Here is an 18293-nt window from a genome sequence, read left to right as displayed (position 1 = left end):
CACTTTAAACCGATGTAAAGAAACAATTAACTACTAATTACCCTCATGATCCCAATAATTCGAATTTTTTTTCTCTCTCATTTTCCCCACAACGTGAGTCAGTACAAAAACTAACCCGCAAATTTCCTTTTAAATTTAAAGAACGAATAAAATAATTTTTAATCTCACAATAATTTTGAGTTTTGAAAAATAAAATATAACAAAATAATTATTAAAATTTATATAAAAATAATTTGACAAAATCGGGTTCTCAAAAATAGTTATCAAATACCCGCACAGGTGTCGCGACAGTCGTAATTTTATTTTCGATTTTACTACAAGATCAATTTTATTGTTTTTCCGTTTCCCGCGAGAATACGCGTCATATTTATCAATAAATATTAAAAATTTAAATACTAAAACTATTAAATAAAATAAAAAATAATTCATCTTCGCTTCAACTCATCTAGATCTTCGTGTGTAATAAAAAAAAAAGTTTAAATAAATAACCAGGTAATTATAATATTCAAAAAAAAAAATTTTGTCTGAAATCTGTTGATTTGATTGGACACAGAGATGGCGGTAAGAGGCTGACGTGTTTTTAGCCGCGATGCAAAGCAAATATGCAATAGTCAGTGAAATTTTATAAAGCGCGAAAAAAATTTCAACACTTATCAGGTTATTTAAATAAATAAAATTTTTAAATTTGAATTTTTTTTAATTTTTTATTTTCGTATCAGTGAGGTCTGGTTGCTGGTGTCAGTGGGCATTTAATTGCCCAGAACAATTGATGATTGGTGATATTATTTTATAAAACGACCTTTGCGTTAGTGTTTATACATAAGATATATATACAGAGTACAGATATAATGAGTTTTTAACCCACCAACAGCAGCAGCGGTTTGCATCACCAGTGCATCTTGGGATAGCAATGGTGGGCGCGTGATTTTGAACAAATTCCCTGATAACAATACAACTACACAGGTATGTTCTATTTATTTAAATATTTTGTTTATTTTTTAAATTTCTGACCAAGTGGTGGCTCTTGCCGGGTAGTTTTTCAAAATTTTAAAAATACTTTTGTAATTTTTAAATAATTATCACGCCAGGCACGCCCCCATCTTGCATAATTGACACAAAATATAAACTTTCAAAATAGTGAGGTTAACTTTTTTAATTTTATTTATTTGAATATTTTTAACCAGTGGATTTTACAAACTTATTTTTATTGTGGGAAATAATAACCCGCGTAATTGTGGTATTTAAATAATTAATTTAAATAACGTGAGTGTTTGAAATTTTAAATGATAATGAAATGTAAATTAAAATTAAAAATATTTGTTAGATGGAAAATGGCGCGTTCGAGCAATAAATGGCGCTAATGTCGGTATGCATTGGAGTATTGCTTCGAATTTATAACAATTTTTAATATTTTTTAATGTATTATTTATAATTATCATGTAATTAACTGGTTATTGTGCCTAATTAAGTGATTTTGTTGGTTAGATTTCATAATTTTTAAGTAGAGGTGATCACAGAGGTATTGGGAATTTGAATTTTTGAATTTTTAAATTTAGGCCCAATGAATGACTTTATCGTTTATATTGTAGGCCCCTTTAAAATCATTACAGTTAATAGCTCCGTCATTTGTTAATTCTTATCATCGCACATTCTATACATTTTTATTTAATTTTAAATTTTTATTCCACTTAAAAAATTTTTTATTGTTTTTAATTTAAAAATTAATTTATTAATTAAAAAAAAAAAAAAAATAATAATAATAAAAATGATAATTAAAATTATAATTAAAATTATAAACAATTATACAAATAATTAAAAATATTTATTCAAATGATTGCAGGATTTAAAAAAAAAAATACATGAAATGGCGAGTAAAAAATCCGAATCTGCTGGAGATGGTGGTCTGAGTTTGGAACACAGCTCGGAGCAGTATACGAATGAGTATGACCAGTTTGCTAGCATCGAAGCTGAGTTGGAGTGCATGAATGCCGAGGAAGTGACGACAACTGAGGAAGAGATCACTGTCGAGGAACATGTTGAGACTGAGGAGGTTATTAGTCCAGATATTGAAATGGCTGATGTGTCTGAGGAGATAGAAGAGGTTGAAACTGTTTACAAACCAGTTCCTAAAGCCAACCAGACTGTTTTCCAACCAAAATCGACGTACCAACGTGTCCCTGTCTCTGCTGTCCAGGTGAGCACTCGATCAGCTGCTTGATAGTTTTAATTAATGGGAATTAAATTAATTTTTTATTTGTGTTATAGGTCAAGTCGACAACGTCATCACAGCCAACACAGAGTCAGTCAATAATGATCGTCTCCCCGGCAAGTGGTCAAGGAGCGAGTCAGTTTTTAAAAATATCACATCCAGCGTCAACGCCGCAGTCCCAATTGCAGTCATTAGCACACTCACTTATCACAGCTAAATCTGCTGAAGGAAATATTGTGCATTTGAGATCTGCTCAGCCAGGCAAACCTCACGTAGCGACCTGCCAGTCAGGAAACATCACGCTGACTAACGTCCCGCCTATTACTAAAATTGCCACGACCTCAATAAAACGACCGGCGCAATCCCAGCAGCATAACAAAAATGTCTATGCCAAGATGATTATTTCTGGAGGTAAATCGCAAGAAATAGCAGAAGGAAGTCCGGCAGGACCAACTTACAAAGTTGTTTCTACCCACCAAAGTCAAGGTCTGTCTAGCACCACCAAGACGATAACGCTGGCGCAGGCACAGCAAATGGGTCTGATGCCACCTGGAAAAGTCCAGCACATTTTACCATCCCCCCAACAGAAGCAGGGAATTATTGTCAATAAAGTCATCCAAACTTCGACGTCGCAGCCGCCAAAATTGACTCTCATTCCCACGGGTTCAATTAAAACACCGGCTAAAATTTTACCTGCTCCAGTTACGACTCAAGTTAAATCATCGCCGTTCATAAACTCAATGTCTAAAGGAGGACCGCAGAATTCACAGAAAGTTATTATTCGTCAAAGTGCACTGAAGCCTGGAACAGTCGTAGGAAGTGGTCAGATAATCAGGATACCCGCGAATCAAAATATCGTCGGGTCTAATCAAGTTCACCAGATCCAAATGCCTGGTCGGCAAGTCCAGTATGTGCGACTGGTCAGTACTGCGTCGGCATCAACGACCAACGTCGTCACCGTCGGCAAACCCAAGACCGCCGGGACACTTCAGTCTGTCGGAATAACTCAGAAGATCGGCGGACAACAGCAAATAGTTAAAGTTCTGCCTCTCAATACTTCCGGGAACCAGCTGAGAACCGTTGCGCCGAAAACTACCATCACAACTAGCACTGGAACCCAGAGATTGCTGATCCCTGCTTCAGGAAATTCAACTAAAAATGCAGTTGCTATTCCTGCGTCCGCTTTGAGTCAACTTGCCTCTGGTCAAGCGGTTTTGTCAACGAATTCAAACATGGGGAACATCGTCGTCTTGCCTGCTCAGTACCTTCAGCAGCAGAATGCTGATGGTAAAAATAAATCGTCTCCATCAACGGGGACTGTGATTAATGCTCAAACATCAACCGGCTCTACCATACAGACGATAACAATCAGCGATGCTCCGAAAGGAAAATCTAACTCTAACATGGAGCCCAATGGTATCAGACCACGCAAGCCGTGTAATTGTACCAAGTCGCAGTGTCTTAAATTGTAAGTATAATTTTTATTCATTAGAATGTCAACTGTTTATTTGTATCTCACATAGATGTTGAGTGTTGACGTCTTTCTTTTATTAAATTATTCCATTAGAAAAAAAAATGACTGTCTCGTTATCAGTTAGATCGATACTAAGAACAGTTATTTTTTTTTAGTAATTTAATAATTAATTAATTAATAAGTACTTGTAATTAATTAACATTGACATGTTTGCTCCAAGGTACTGCGATTGCTTTGCTAATGGTGAATTTTGTCACATGTGCAATTGCAACAACTGTTCGAATAATCTTGGCAACGAAGAGGAGAGACAGCGCGCTATTAAATCATGTCTCGAACGTAATCCAAATGCTTTTCGTCCGAAAATTGGCAAAGCTCGCGAAACTGGAGACGACATACGGAGACACAACAAGGGATGCAATTGCAAGCGCAGTGGATGTCTTAAAAATTACTGTGAATGTTATGAGGTAATTTTCAATATATTTTCATGGCAGCGTTTATTTTTATGTTTATTTATTTATTGTGTTTTTTACAGGCGAAAATTCCTTGCTCGGGTAACTGTAAGTGTATAGGCTGCAGAAATATTGAAGATCCGGCAGTTGAGAAGAAAACGTTGAAAGATTTAGCAGAAGCTGTTGAAGTTAGAGCTGCGCAGATTAACAAAGCTAAGATTCAGCAACTTGCTGAAATGGCATTTAGAGTTCCTGCTGCTTCTAATTCTGGAGCTAGGTATGTTTCTTTTTATTTTACCTGTATTTTTTTTTAGGTCATCCTCAGTACCCTCCACTTTTTAAAAATTTTTATAAACGTCTCAAAATTGGATCAATTAATTAAAAAAATAAAATTACGGTTGATATCAATTGGAAGTTGAACAAAATTTGGAAAATAAATTTCAGTAAAATCTTCAATTCGAATTTTCAAATTTTGTAGTCTAAAATTTATTACAAAAATTTTGATCTCCGAATTGATAACAACTCATTAATTTTTTAAAATTCTATCGGCGAAATTTTTTGAATTAAGATTTTAATTTTTTTTTTAATTAATAAAATTTTAAGACGGAGTCATTGAAGATTTTAAGAAAGTGGGCATTGAGAATGCGATTGATTAAATTTATTGATTGAAATTAATTTTTTTTTTTGTTAACTAGGCAACCATTTAATTTACTGACTGACAAAGTTGTCGAAATAACTTGTCAATGTTTGATGGCGCAAGCTGATGAAGCTGAACGTAATATGTACGACGATGACACATCAGAGCGAATGATAATTGAAGAATTCGGAAGATGTTTGAAAGAAATAATAGACTCGGCACACAAAGCTGAGACTGCGACTTAGCAAACGTCTTCTGAATGGTAGATTTTTATAATTTTAATATAAAATTACGTCAAACACCATGTGTACAATTTATAAATAAAGTGTTTAATTACAATATAAATAAATGTGGTAAACAAAAGGTTTAACCAAAGACGATCGGGTATGAAAAATTATCATTGGTCGTAATATAATTGGTATAGTATTTTTGAATTTAAATTTGCCACTTAAATAATTAGAGGAGTTAAATATTATATTTGGTTTGTCTGACGGATTAAATATATTTATTAATATTTATAATTATTAAAAAATATTATTTTTATAAATCACTAACCATTAATATTAACACATATTATTTAGGTAGTTTTTTTTATATGACAATTTAAATTTAAATTGTTTAAGGTCAATATTAAATAACTGATAGTAATTTTAATCTGTCTACTTGATAAAATATAAATATATTATATATAAATGTTGGGAAATGACGTAATTAAATGAATTAATAATAACGATACTGTAATATAGGTAATAAATATAAATACATTTAATACAAATAAATAAAAATATCAGTTTGACTAATTATTAATTATTAAAATATATATTTCGTTATATATTAAAATTGCAATTAAATATTTTAATTCGTTTTTACAATATCTATTGTATGATTATTATTATTATAATATTTAAATGTTAACTTATAATTAAATTCCTTTAAACACATCACCATTTATGGAATTCATTTAAATAATTAGGTAACGCATAATTTTAATTGCTACTTCATATTTTATTTTGATAAATTTAAATAAAAATTATAAAAAAATCATTTATGACTTTTATTTCATGTAAATAATCTGTGTGAATTCATTTAATCGATGTTATATTTACTTGTGTAATTAAAAATAAATCTTATGTAATTAAAAAAATTATTTATTATTAATTAGTATTAATAATTGTGATTATTTTTTTTTCAAATATTTAATATCGGTTCAAAAAACGAGTAGTGCATGGAAATTTTATTAATTAATAATTTAATTTTGTATTGGAGATGTAAAAAATTTGGAGGGAAATCATTTGAAAATTTAAAAAAAAAAACGTTTAGTGGAAGCAGTAGAAGTATAAAAAAAAATCAAATTTTGATGAAAAGTTTAATTACTTGTTAAATTAATGGAGCGGATTTGATTCCCATGGGATTTTAGAAGTAAAAATAATTGAAATTGGGATGAAAAATTACTAGATTTAATTTTAAACATTTTTTAGTATGTGGTACTTGTCAAAAAAAATTTAATCCAGATTTTATTTTTAAAATTTGGATCTCGGTACAGCATGAGGCATTTAAATTATTTTTTTTGTCAAGCTACGGGCAGCCAATCTGATGATGAATCTTAAGGGGTAACGGTAACCGATTTTCAATTCAATTTAATTGACGTAAAAATACTGGAAACCTACAGTAGAGAGTCTAGGGTTTTTTGAAACCTTAATAGAGGGCTAGAAATTTTGTATTTTCAAAAATTCTTATTCGTCTCTGAGAAAAATTGTTTTAAAATTCTCATTTACTCTACGAGTGCAACAAAGATAGTGCCGTTTATTTCTTTGAGTGTGAGAAAGAGATCCGGTAGCGTATTTCCTGAAGATTCAGAAATACTCAATAGAGGTAAACAAAATTTTTGAGCAATACGTAGTCTATTTTTTTTTTAAATAATAATTATGATTACTGTCTATAATTTTTTTTATATGACTTAATGTATTATATGTTTTTTAATTATTTAATTCAAGAACTGAAATAGAACGTAAGGTAGAGAGACTCAGTACCTGATAATTCATATATTTGTATATCTATATTTATTAACTATATAGATATCCAAATACTTGAAGTGATTGGGTACTAGGTCTTATACTTTAGAAGGCAAGAAATAAATTAATGAAAGAAAAATAGTATAAACATTATTTATTTAACGTAAATAAAAATTTTATAAACAAATTTACTAAATAATGTTTATTTTTTGTATCCACAACTGAACCGACGTCCACGGGCTCGCTCAAATTTCCTGCCCTTTGAACGTACCAATGGTTTTGCATGCGAATGTGGGACACCAGGAGCTGGTCCAAAGTGTTTCACAGCTTCTCTTGCATTACGACGTCCTTGCATAAGAACAGTTTTGCTTCCAGTGGGTGACCTCAATGCCAATTCATCGAAAGTTATTACTTCACCTCCAGCTTTGATGATACGTCCACGTGCCTTGTCAGTGACTCGGAGCGCGCATACCTGGATCACAAGCAAAAATAATTAACAATTCTTATATTATATATAAATATATATATATGAAAAATATATTGATATGCTTACAGTCAATTTTGGACACTCGAAGATTCTCGAGTCATCAGTGACAGTACCAACGACGACCGCAATGCAGTTTTCGCGATTAGGCTTCTTCATAAAACGTACAACACGGGCCAGTGAAATTGGTGGCTGGTTTATTCTACTCATAAACAAACGCTTGAGAATAATCTTGTTGAATTTCGATCCTGTACGTCGAGCCAGGAAACGGTACAGCTGTAATTCAAATCATTTTAGTTAATTTAATTTTCTTAATTAAAAACTCATTGGCTAGATAAATTTAGTATTTTGTATCAGCTAGTATAAATGATCTTGAAATATATATAAAAGATCAGAATAGGAAAGCTGAATTTATTATAGCGAACATTCAAATTGGACCAGTTGTTTTTGTATAGAAAACTGACACAGAGTGCAGTTCGCATTAAAGAAAATTTAAAAAATAAAATAATTAAATACATGGACACGTGTAATACATGTACTTAGTCGTCAAGTACTAAAATGTGTGAATAAATGTATGAGGCTCACACATGATTTGTAATTCTAACCTATAAATTGTAATTTGAAAATTTCCAAGGATTGAATAAAAATTAATTGACGTTTTTTTTTTTTTATAAATGATTATTTAATAGGATTATATTTAATACTAAAAAAAATGTTGTACCTTAACTTGAAGACGTAAATAGATATCCTGAGATCTAGGCTCCGTACGACGGACCTTGCGGTCATGTTTATGGTTGATGTCAATCCCCTGAAAAATTAAATAATTATGACATGTGATATTTAAAAAAACTCATTTTTTTTAGAATTATTGGGGGTAATTAATCAAATAAATAATATCGTTATCTTGGGAAGTATTTATGCGAATTATTTAGAAATAAACTTCGTACCATAATGACAATGTGGAGCGTCGCAGCAAAAAGGAACCACCAGGGTCGCTTTTGCCGTAACCTAAAATTGTTTGCATGAAAGCTGGACGATGCAGAGAGCGCCACTTTTTTTACTTAATTATTATTATTGCATTCTTTTTTTTTTCGTTCGAAATTCAGTAGTTGAATTTTCTTTAATTATTTTTGTTTAAACAGAAATAATAATTATGCAGTTCATGTAATTAGGATTTATGGAGTTAATTAAATATATTCATTTATCATGACAACTCATGTAATCAAAATGACACTAAGAGTAACAGACATCAGAAAATTTTGTAATTTTTATAAAGAAGTTACTTGTAAGTAAAATAAAATTTTTCGAATATTGGTAAAAATATTTATTAAATTTTCAGTATGCGATTTTTCTACAAGTATTTTATTTGTTTATTCAAAAGAAATAATTTTTTTTAAATGCCTGCTTCTGTATGAGTGTGAAAGTATCTGACAATTAGCAATTTTAAAAATTTTGAAACAAATAAATAAAACTTAAGTGGAATAAAAATTTAAAATGTGCGCATTTAAATTATTGAAGAATCAGTACGCGCATTTTTTCAAATTTATTTATTGTTTATTTAACAGACATTTTTTCAAACCATGAGTCTGAATGTAGCAGACATGAGACAAATTTTAAATTACAAGTAAACGGATTAAACAATTAAAAATTTAAAAAATGCGCGTACTGATTTTCAAATTTTATAAGCGCGCATTTTTAAAATTTTATTCGATTTAAATTTAATTCACTTATTTCAAAATTTTAAAAATCCACAAGTGTCAGCTGCATTCAAACTCATTTCAAACCGGGTTTTAATTATGATACTGAAGTTAGCCGACGTCTAATAATTTTTGGATTTTTTAAAAAACGATAAATTGTAAAATTAAAAATATTTGAAAAAATTGCACCTGTAGTTTTTAGAATTTTCTACATGTGCATATTTTTATTTTTTTTTTGCACTTCATTTGTTGAAAAAAAAATCCGAAAATTGTTAATTACCTGCTAACTTCAGGACCACGTTTTAATAAATATTGCTAGTATACCTAGTACATCGATAATATATAGATATACCAGCAGTGATAATTAAAACAGTTTGAAAAACTGGTCCCGAAATTTATAGATTATCTCATATTTGCCACATTCACACTCATGCTACTTTAGTATGTAATTAAAAATAAATCTTCAATATAATTAAAAAAATTATTTATTTATACAGTAATTCAATTCAATCAAATAAATAAACTATACATTTATTTAATAAAAAACAAATTTGTTAAAATTTAATTATTTTTTTCGGTTTTTCAGATTCAGAAGCTGCGGGCTTCTTATTATCAACCCCATCGATGGTTTCCACTGAATCAACATCAGCGATAGTATTCAAAGTTATCTTAGCTCCTTCCTTTTGCGAAGTCAGCTCCGGACAATCTTTCTTCAGATGTGTGACGTCACCGCAAATCTTACAAGAGCCTCCCTGAGGATAGAGGCCTTTAGGATTATCAGGACACTGCTTGGCGATGTGGCCTTGCTCCCGACAAATGAAGCAGGTAGCAAATCGAAACTCTTCTTTTTTATAGACTTTACACTCGAAATGCGTGTGCTCGGTCGAGCCACACTTGAAGCAGATTCCCGTGGCAGCTTCTTCGCGGCCCAGCTCTGGACAGTCCGACAAATTGTGACCCGCTTTCCGACAATGGAAGCAGACGTTTTTACGAATGCGTGCGAGAGCTTTCTCAGCTTTACGTCTCTCCAGTTTCATGGCTCTGTCAATCTCTGATTTAGAAATCCCATTGATGACCATCTTCTCCCTCAGTTCTTTCAAACGATCCGCGTCGTCTTTCCTCACGGGAAACCCATCGTACAACACGATATCCACTTCCATGCCATTGATTATCACCCTCTGGGCACCTGGCTCCGGTTTTCTTCGTTTGTGTTCCAGATTATCGCGAACTTTTCCCGGTCGCTGCTTCTGCACATTCTGATTAAATCTTTTATCCCGATAATTGTTCGGATAATTATTATTTTCAGTCTTAGGTTTAGAGTCCCGCGGTTTTCCGAATTTTATGTCAGCATTCCAGTCATTGCCTTTGACATCAAAACTTATTGGAGTATTTACTTCTTTATTTTCACCATTTTCATTCTTTATTTTATTTTTTCTATTACGTTTCTGCCGCTTGCTGAGTTTGACACCAGTTTTGTTTTTTTCTTTTGTATTTTCTTCATTTTTTTCATCACCAACTTTATCAGCCGCTTCAGAATTTTCCGTCTTGGAAACAGGTTTATTTTTTTTCTTCTTTTTCATTTTAGGAACATTTTCCTCGATACTTTTGTTTGCTACGTCACCAGATTCTGCTTCAACTGATTTTCTCTTACGCGATTTATTAGGCTTGGATTCATCAGCATCAGATTTATCAGCTTTGGGTCCAGACTTGGGCTTGTCGAGTTTTGATTTGTCAGCTGGTACTAAACTGTCATTAGAATTTTCCCTTTTACCATTTACTCGTTTTTTCGGTGACTTTTTGTCAGCTTTCACACCGACATTTTTCTTAACATTCTTGGAAGATTTATCAGTATCGAACTCTGCCCAATCATTATTATTAACTACTGTGTCACAGTAATAAGGATCGTCTTTCTCCTTCAATAATTCCTTGGCACTTTTGGGTTTTTGGGAATTTTCCTTCCCAGTTGCGGTGGCAGTTTCTATCTGCTGCTTCATCACGTGCCATGGTGTTGCTTCAGCAGGTAGACGTTCGTTCGATGCCTTGGAACCTTTTGCACGTGCGTACCTTGTCATCTAAAAATAATTACATTTTAAAAAATAAAGTCTACTATTTATTTTAAATGGAAATTAATTTGTCGTACTTACGATTATTAGGATTCTTTGTAGAAAAAAAATTAACTGATTTATTTAAATACTTGATGTTGATCAATATTGCATGTAACTTCCAACCTCGTGGATGAGTTACGACATAACCTTACTAACATACTCATATGTTTTCATAATTCGTTTTTTGTGATCTGCACATGCGTTGAAATTAAATGAATTCAAAAACTTGCTTGGGTTTTTTCAAAAATAATTTTTATTTTTGTAGTTTTGATAAAAATGAATGAGTGTGTGTAGCAGACATTAGATGATTTATAAATTTGAAATTTAAATAAATGCGCGTACAGATTTTTTATTTATCGAAATATGGATTTTTAAAATTTTACTACACTTACATTTTATTTATTTATTTAAAAATTTAAAAAATTGACAATTGTCTGCTACGTTCACACTCATGAAAATTAAATGATACTAAAATTAGCCGAGGTCTAATAATTTTTGAATTTTTTAAAAAGACGATAAATTATAAAAAAAAAAAAAAATATTTGAAAAAATTGCACTTCTAGTTTTTTTAATTTTTTACATGCGCGTATTTTTAGTTTTTTTCTTTTTTTTGTAATTGATCTGTAGAAAAAAAATTTGAAAATTTTGAATTGTCTGCTAACTTCAGGATCGAGAAATTAATGATCCTGAACTTAGTAGAGAATTCGGTTTAAAAAAAATCTAAAAATTATTAGACGTTGGCGAACTTCAGTATCACAAAAATATCATGGCGGGATTGATCCCTTCTTCTATTATTTGATTTAATTTATCAATAAAATTATATTATTGTCATTAAAATAAATAAACGCAATGAAAACGTTATTAAAAAAATTAATTCCTCACGTCCAGTTTTTCGGTGAGTGAAAATTTTTTCAAAAATACTCAGTAAATTTTTATTCAATTTTATTTCATTCCCGGTGAAAATTTTTCGGACTTTTCTCTGAAAAAGTCTTTAGAACTTTTAAAAAATTTTTAGAACTTTAGAACTGAGTTTTTCAGAGAAAATTCCAAAAAATTTCCACTTAATTTTTTTAATAATTTATAAAAATAAATAATAATTAAATTTTTACTTGAAATTCAAATACGCGTTTAAGTTTTCGTGTCAAAAATTTAATTTTTCAAAGAGCTAAGGAATAAAAATATTTACAAGGCTTTTTTTATTAATATTCATAAATTATATATTTATAATATAAATTTTTTTATTTTTCACAGCATTAAAAAATATACCTAATTACAAATATATATGCTCAAATTATTCAAAAAATTATCGAGCTCGACTTAGATATAATCTACATATATTAATCACAGTTTTTTTTTCTATAAACATTTTTAAATAAATCAATTAAATCAATTAATAATAATAATAACAATAATATTAATAATAACAATAGTAATAATAATAATCATTGTAATATCAGTGCGGTGTCTTGTTACGTATAAATTCGAGTGTCGGCTATAATATATATAATTATTAATCATATTCGTAATAATTAAGGGCCCGAGGAACTCTTCGAAGCATTGGAACATCGTATGCAAGATAGAAGAATGCATTTGCAATGTGTCCAAATGCGCGCCACCAGGCATTTATTTTGTATCGAATTTCTTTCATGATGGGGAATCCAGATCGTCGTCTTGGTGGTTCAGGATTTCTGGTAAGCAATATATGAACATATACAATTATTTGAATAATTATCGGTTCGTAAATAAGTACACTGTAAAAAAATTTCGGATTAAATCCAGAGTGAATCCCCGTGGAGTAAAATTCCCTTCAAAGGGGAGTTTAATTTAATATTTAAAATCCAAATCGAATTGAATGCGGATTGAAAAAATCCAGGTCATTCCGAAATCACTTCGCTGGAAAAATTAACTCCCTATTGACTACATATGCGGAGTGATTTTTTTTTAAACTCCGGAACTCCGAGTGATGAAGTGAATTTGGATTTAAATAAAATTCGTAATCACTCCGAATTCACTCCCGGTTTTTTACAGTGTAAAGTTCCCTGATTTCAAAGTAAGAAATTGAATTTTTTTTGGCGGGTTGATGATGCAAAATTTAGTGATTAATTTTTATATCACGAAAATAGTAAATTTTTATATGGAAACTACAGAAAAAATTTTTTACTAGACCTTTAGAAGGGAAATTATTTGATAGAAATTTTTTTTGGGACTGAAAATTTAAGTGTAGGAGGTAAAATGAGTCCCAACAAAAAATGGATTTGTTATTTTATTTCAATATGACTGTCATTAGAAAAAAAAAGATTAGGAGGTTTTCAATTTCCAAATTTTGAAGATTAAAAATGAGGAATTCCATAGAAAAATAGATGTCATACTAAATAATTATAGTTAATAAATTAATAGACTTACTTATGAATAATTTCCAAATTTTCTCTCGATTGATTTGTATAAGTATACATATAACAAGATGGATAAGCACTAGTAGTAGTTACTTCATGTAATTTACCACAAGAAACAGACACACTGCGATCTTTAGTGAGCGTAACTTTGTCCTTAGAATCTTCTTCAACATAAGTAACTTCTCCTTCCAAAATCGTCAACGAAATATTGCTAAAGTCCTCACTGAAATAATTTTCCAACATCATTCCCGGGTAATCCGCGACGAAAAACACGTCAGTAAAATTAGACCAGGAATAAACGTGTCTCGTTATTTCGTCCATTTTTTTTCTATAAGAACTCAGTTGCGTCAAAAGAGGCATGAGAAAACTGACGGGCTTGAAGGGATGCCAGTCTACTGTCAGCATGTCCACATCCGGGTTGAAAATTCGCTGCTGGAATCTTCCGTTCAATGAGCAGCGGACATCAATATAAATGCTCAGATTATTGGATATTTGCGACCACTCCCTCAAGCCCGGATTTTTACCATTAGCGGTCTTCAGAACCTCCTTCTTTCTGCGAAGCAGATTATTTTTCAAACACTGCGCGTACTGGATCGCCATGTCCCCGTGTTTCGACCACTTGTCATTTTGGACCCAGGCACGGGGGTCTACAAAGTGGTCTTCGTTCTTTTCATTATCGTGGACGCGGACTACAATCAGTACTGTGTCCCAAGAATGGACCATCATGTCCCAAGAGTACCCGTACAGACCAGGTGTCCAGTTGTTGTAACCCTTTGTAATAAAATGCGAGTACGGTAAGAAAAATTGTAGAAAAATATGGACCAGTAATAAAGAGACAACAAATTTTTGTTTCTTCGTTGGCTTTACATTTTTCACTTCTAAATTTAGTCCAGAAATTTTTGATCCCAAGTTTTCGGCTTCACTTTTACGGAACATAATTCCATCAGATGTGAATTTGTCTCCATTTTTTTGATGATCAGTTGCTAAATTTGTACTTTTATTTTGATTAGATGAACTAGAATCACATTCTTCATTAATTGACGATATTTTTAATTTTTTGGTAAATTTTCTTGGCCAGTCAACGCGACAGAAAAGTGGCATCGTCGCTAAACAGACGTAAGGAAACATCCCAATACTGAAGAGCCTTGAGTTCATTAAATGAAAAGCTGTGCAGAAAATCATTGCGGGAATTCTCGTCCTGTCGAAGAGCATCCAGAAGCCGACGGTGAGGTCGAAGATGAAACCAAACCAGTGGACGATAAAAAAATCTGTTTGCTCGGTTGTGAGGAACATTTTGAAGGGATCGAACACCCAGTGTTCTGATAAGTTGGTCATTGAGTAACCATCCAACCATTCTTTGCTCGATTTCTTTAGTCCGGCTAAGAAATACAGGGCGAAAAATTGGAATTTAATTATGAAGTAATTCCAGAGAGGAATTGATTGGTTTTGATGTTCGTTTTCGTTTTGTTTGTAAAGCAGCGCGTCGAGGGAGAAGTATCGATTGGCTTGGGTTCCCCACAACAAAAGTGTTACAACTCCATAGAGATAGCTGTGATTATTCCAGAAACTTTTGTCTAGAAGGAATATGTACCAGTAGGGAATGAGGAAACAGGCGCAGGCGAGCTTGAAGCAGAACCCGAGCATGATTCCGAAGGCTCCGAGCCACATTACTGTGAATAGAAGGATCATCCAGGGTAAACTTAGTGGTTGCATTCCGTGTATCAGAGGAAAATGACAGCTGTATGGATCTCCCCATTTCAAGTCTATGTCTGCTAAACCTCGTTCTTCAACTACGTCCAGTACCATACATAATCCTGTAATTATTTTTTTTGCTCATTAAATTTATTAGCCTTTTAAATATTTAAAGCAGAGTAGAAAAATTTATGATACTGAAGTTTTGGATTTTTTTTTAAACGATAAATTATGAAAAAAAAAATATTTGAAAAAATTGCACTTGTAGTTTTTTAAATTTTCTACATGTGCATTTTTTTAGTTTTCATTATTTTGTAATTGATTTGTAGAAAAAAAAATCCAAAAATTTTTAATTGCCTGTTAACTTCAGGATCATGGAAAATTGGACAGATTCAAATTTAAAAGATTTTGTTAATTTTTTTGTCGAATCAGTCAAAATTAGATACCAAAATTTTTGTTTGAAAAAATTCTGGTACTAAATTAGCTCTCCCTTAATTTTACTCAAAATTTTCCAATTCCTGTTTTGATTTAAAATAAAAATAATCAAATTTCTGAATGAAAAAAAATTTTTGATTTACCAAATAACGCGCGAGCGACTCCAAGACTCGCAGGGTCCGTCGGCCGGTACAAAAGTCTCACAAAATTATCAAAACCCTTGAGATCACTCCAACTAAACCCGCAACAATTTTCAAAATCCCTTTCAAATTTATCTTTAAACAAAACAAATTTATTTTTAATTACGCCTTCAACTTTCTCATAAAAATTTATATTTTTTACTTCTGTTTGTTCAATGGAATTTTCATTTTTTCTTTTTGTTTCTACAGCTGATTTTTTTTCCTTTACCACGTCAAGGTTTTTAGATTTTTTTGTCATAATTTATTCATAGATCTGAAAATAAAGATTGCATATATAAATAAATATAATGACCGTCAATTACTAATGAGAAACATTGTATGAAAAATATATATGTACATAAAGTAATTTATGATATTGAAAGATTGCACAAGATGCATAGTTGTGACTTATGGGCAATTGACATTTTTACCTTCCCTATTACTCATTGACTGTAAACTCGCGTGACAATTGTATTCAATATAAGTACAAGAACGTGTGTGTCATTTAATTCCGTGATTTGTAATGACATATATAGACAAGTTAGCAGCACGTGTAAGGGGTTATGAGTGTGTACAGTCGTCGGTGTAATTTAACTAGAGTGTAGTGATTTCTCTCTGATTTTTTTATCATGCATCAAATTTTTTAAATTTCAAAAAAAAAAAATATACAAATATTCCAAATCTTATCAAGAAAAATTTCAAAAAACTCAACTTCCATACAAAAATATCAAAAAGTTCAATGAACTTTTATTGGAGTAATTTTTTTGTTTACTTTTTCCGAGCGCACTTTTAAATTCGTCACTAAGACAAACGACAATTTTATTAAAATTAATTTTTTGTCAGGTCAATTCTCACTGAGAGATAAATTTCAAATAAAATTAACGTAAATTGGAGTTTATTATAAATAATTGCTAATTACCTGCATGCACTTTAATTTACGGCAACAAATAATCGGACACTTGGTGATATACTGAGTGTTTAAAAACTAACTATTGTACGGTATCGTCTGGAGCCGTCTCTAAACTGTGTAGAGGTTTCGCGAGACGAGCAGCCGGCGTCGGAGGCAGATGAATCAGTAGCGTCACGTCGCCGCGGCAACGTCGTCTGACTATTGACCCGCGCCCGCGCATCTGTATGTTATCGTCTGCACTTTTTTGCACTTGTCGGTCTATCGATGAATTTTCTTTGCATGCTGCTCTCGCCTCCTCGATTGCATTGTCCTCTGGCTATTGAGTTACAAAGAATGAACAATCGTTTACTCAGATTACCTTCGATGCTTATCGAGCATTTTTAGCATAACTTTTTTAACCGAACATACTCATACTCATATTTTTTTAAATACATTTATTAGTACAATTAAATTTGTCTAGACTTCATATTAAAGTACTCGCTCTCAAAGTTAATTTTTTTTCAGGCCCAGTCGTTCGAGGTGTTTGGATTTTTTTATAAATAACTGAGAGCTGAATGCCGCTTGACACTGGAGATAAAAAAAATTGACTCAGTGATGTGTCAAATAAAATGTCAAATGTCTTAGTAAAATATATACGCAAACGAGAACCCTTTAGTCGCTTGTCCTCGGTCTGACAAAACTTAAGTTCTATTGTCGATTAATTTCCTCTGGCTTATTGACAAAGTTCAAAGCTCCGGATGAATATTTGCTTAACTATAAATATCATACGGAATATCTGAGTGCACCACCTGGAACAAAATCATTGCGGGTCTATTTGCTCGGCTATTTATCACGGTTTATTATTTTCTATTGTCATAAGTTATGCATGTATATGTATATATGTATATATATAAGCGTGCGCCAGGTTTGAAATCATTGTCGTCAACGCGTCGTCTTTGACATGTAGGGTAAATGCTGACGATTACTACAAGGGCTCACAGAACACTAAATTTAATATACGAAACCATGTCGGATCGTATTTGCATATTGTATTTTAGATGCTCTTTCATATGTTTTAAAAAAAACTATAATACCCTCCCTCGAGTATTGAATTTCGAGATCCTTTTAATCGTGCCTCGAAAATATACCTTTTGTTTAATAAGAAAATCGTTTTTTATAAAACTTTTATTCAAATTTATTGGAGTTTAAAGCGAGAAAAAAAATATAAACAGTTGCACTTCCGAGTCAGGGTGTTTTCGAGGCAACAAAAAAAAACTTTGGGCTCGTTTACTGTTGCATTACCCTACGTCCAATAAATGTATTTCTGAGCGTAATATTTCACTGTCCCCCGCGGCTCGCGAGGGTCCTCGTTTTCCAGAGCGGGAGGGGAACAACAATGGAACCCTTTACCGAGCCCCTAGCACCCAGCCAACATCCCATACATCATCATTCATGGAGAGAAAAAAGCCAAGGGGCACCTTGTACATTAAACTACCAGGGAGACTCGCAAGACCGGCTTACACCATTGCCTTTAAAGCTCTGCTCACTACTGGTACCCGGTTTTTTATTTATTATTATTTTTTGCATCATCAACTTGCCCATTTAAAATAATACTTAAAGAATTTAACAACTGCCTCT

At 31.9% G+C, this 18293-nt stretch overlaps 4 protein-coding genes across 6 annotated transcripts; 1 reads left to right on the top strand and 3 right to left on the bottom strand.

Moving 5' to 3' along the window:
- Window positions 1–373: 373 nt before the first annotated feature.
- Window positions 374–5618, top strand: LOC130668146 (protein lin-54 homolog). 2 transcript variants are annotated; one of them, XM_057470266.1, is made up of 7 exons: window positions 374–492; window positions 872–963; window positions 1841–2194; window positions 2266–3677; window positions 3904–4147; window positions 4216–4409; window positions 4828–5617. In XM_057470266.1, the coding sequence occupies exons 3-7, from the start codon at window positions 1865–1867 to the stop codon at window positions 5012–5014; spliced, it is 2367 nt and encodes a 788-aa protein (XP_057326249.1). In that variant the 5' UTR covers window positions 374–492; window positions 872–963; window positions 1841–1864; the 3' UTR covers window positions 5015–5617. The 2 variants fall into 2 exon arrangements, with proteins under 2 accessions (XP_057326249.1, XP_057326250.1); XM_057470267.1 differs by lacking the exon at window positions 374–492 and having other exon boundaries at window positions 862–963; window positions 4828–5618.
- Window positions 5619–6920: 1302 nt separating this feature from the next.
- Window positions 6921–8319, bottom strand: LOC130668914 (60S ribosomal protein L18-like). The gene is made up of 4 exons (XM_057471435.1): window positions 8213–8319; window positions 7987–8073; window positions 7335–7541; window positions 6921–7253 (listed from the first exon to the last, which is right to left on the bottom strand). The coding sequence occupies exons 1-4, from the start codon at window positions 8213–8215 to the stop codon at window positions 6984–6986; spliced, it is 567 nt and encodes a 188-aa protein (XP_057327418.1). The 5' UTR covers window positions 8216–8319; the 3' UTR covers window positions 6921–6983.
- A 1114-nt stretch (window positions 8320–9433) lies between these two features.
- LOC130668913 (transcriptional regulator ATRX homolog) lies at window positions 9434–11267 on the bottom strand. Its single transcript, XM_057471434.1, has 2 exons — window positions 11107–11267; window positions 9434–11034 (listed from the first exon to the last, which is right to left on the bottom strand). Exon 2 carries the CDS (start codon window positions 11032–11034, stop codon window positions 9517–9519), a length of 1518 nt encoding a protein of 505 aa, XP_057327417.1. The 5' UTR covers window positions 11107–11267; the 3' UTR covers window positions 9434–9516.
- A 1032-nt stretch (window positions 11268–12299) lies between these two features.
- LOC130668912 (vitamin K-dependent gamma-carboxylase) lies at window positions 12300–16861 on the bottom strand. 2 transcript variants are annotated; one of them, XM_057471431.1, is made up of 5 exons: window positions 16686–16860; window positions 15930–16040; window positions 15731–15862; window positions 13471–15274; window positions 12300–12755 (listed from the first exon to the last, which is right to left on the bottom strand). In XM_057471431.1, the coding sequence occupies exons 4-5, from the start codon at window positions 15264–15266 to the stop codon at window positions 12578–12580; spliced, it is 1974 nt and encodes a 657-aa protein (XP_057327414.1). In that variant the 5' UTR covers window positions 15267–15274; window positions 15731–15862; window positions 15930–16040; window positions 16686–16860; the 3' UTR covers window positions 12300–12577. The 2 variants fall into 2 exon arrangements, with proteins under 2 accessions (XP_057327414.1, XP_057327413.1); XM_057471430.1 differs by having other exon boundaries at window positions 15731–16040; window positions 16686–16861.
- Between the last annotated feature and the right edge of the window lie 1432 nt (window positions 16862–18293).

This window comes from Microplitis mediator, chromosome 5 (genome assembly GCF_029852145.1).
Source record: "Microplitis mediator isolate UGA2020A chromosome 5, iyMicMedi2.1, whole genome shotgun sequence".
NCBI lineage: Eukaryota > Metazoa > Arthropoda > Insecta > Hymenoptera > Braconidae > Microplitis > Microplitis mediator.
Note: the sequence above shows the minus strand (reverse complement) of the source record. Positions and strands in the feature narration are given on the sequence as shown.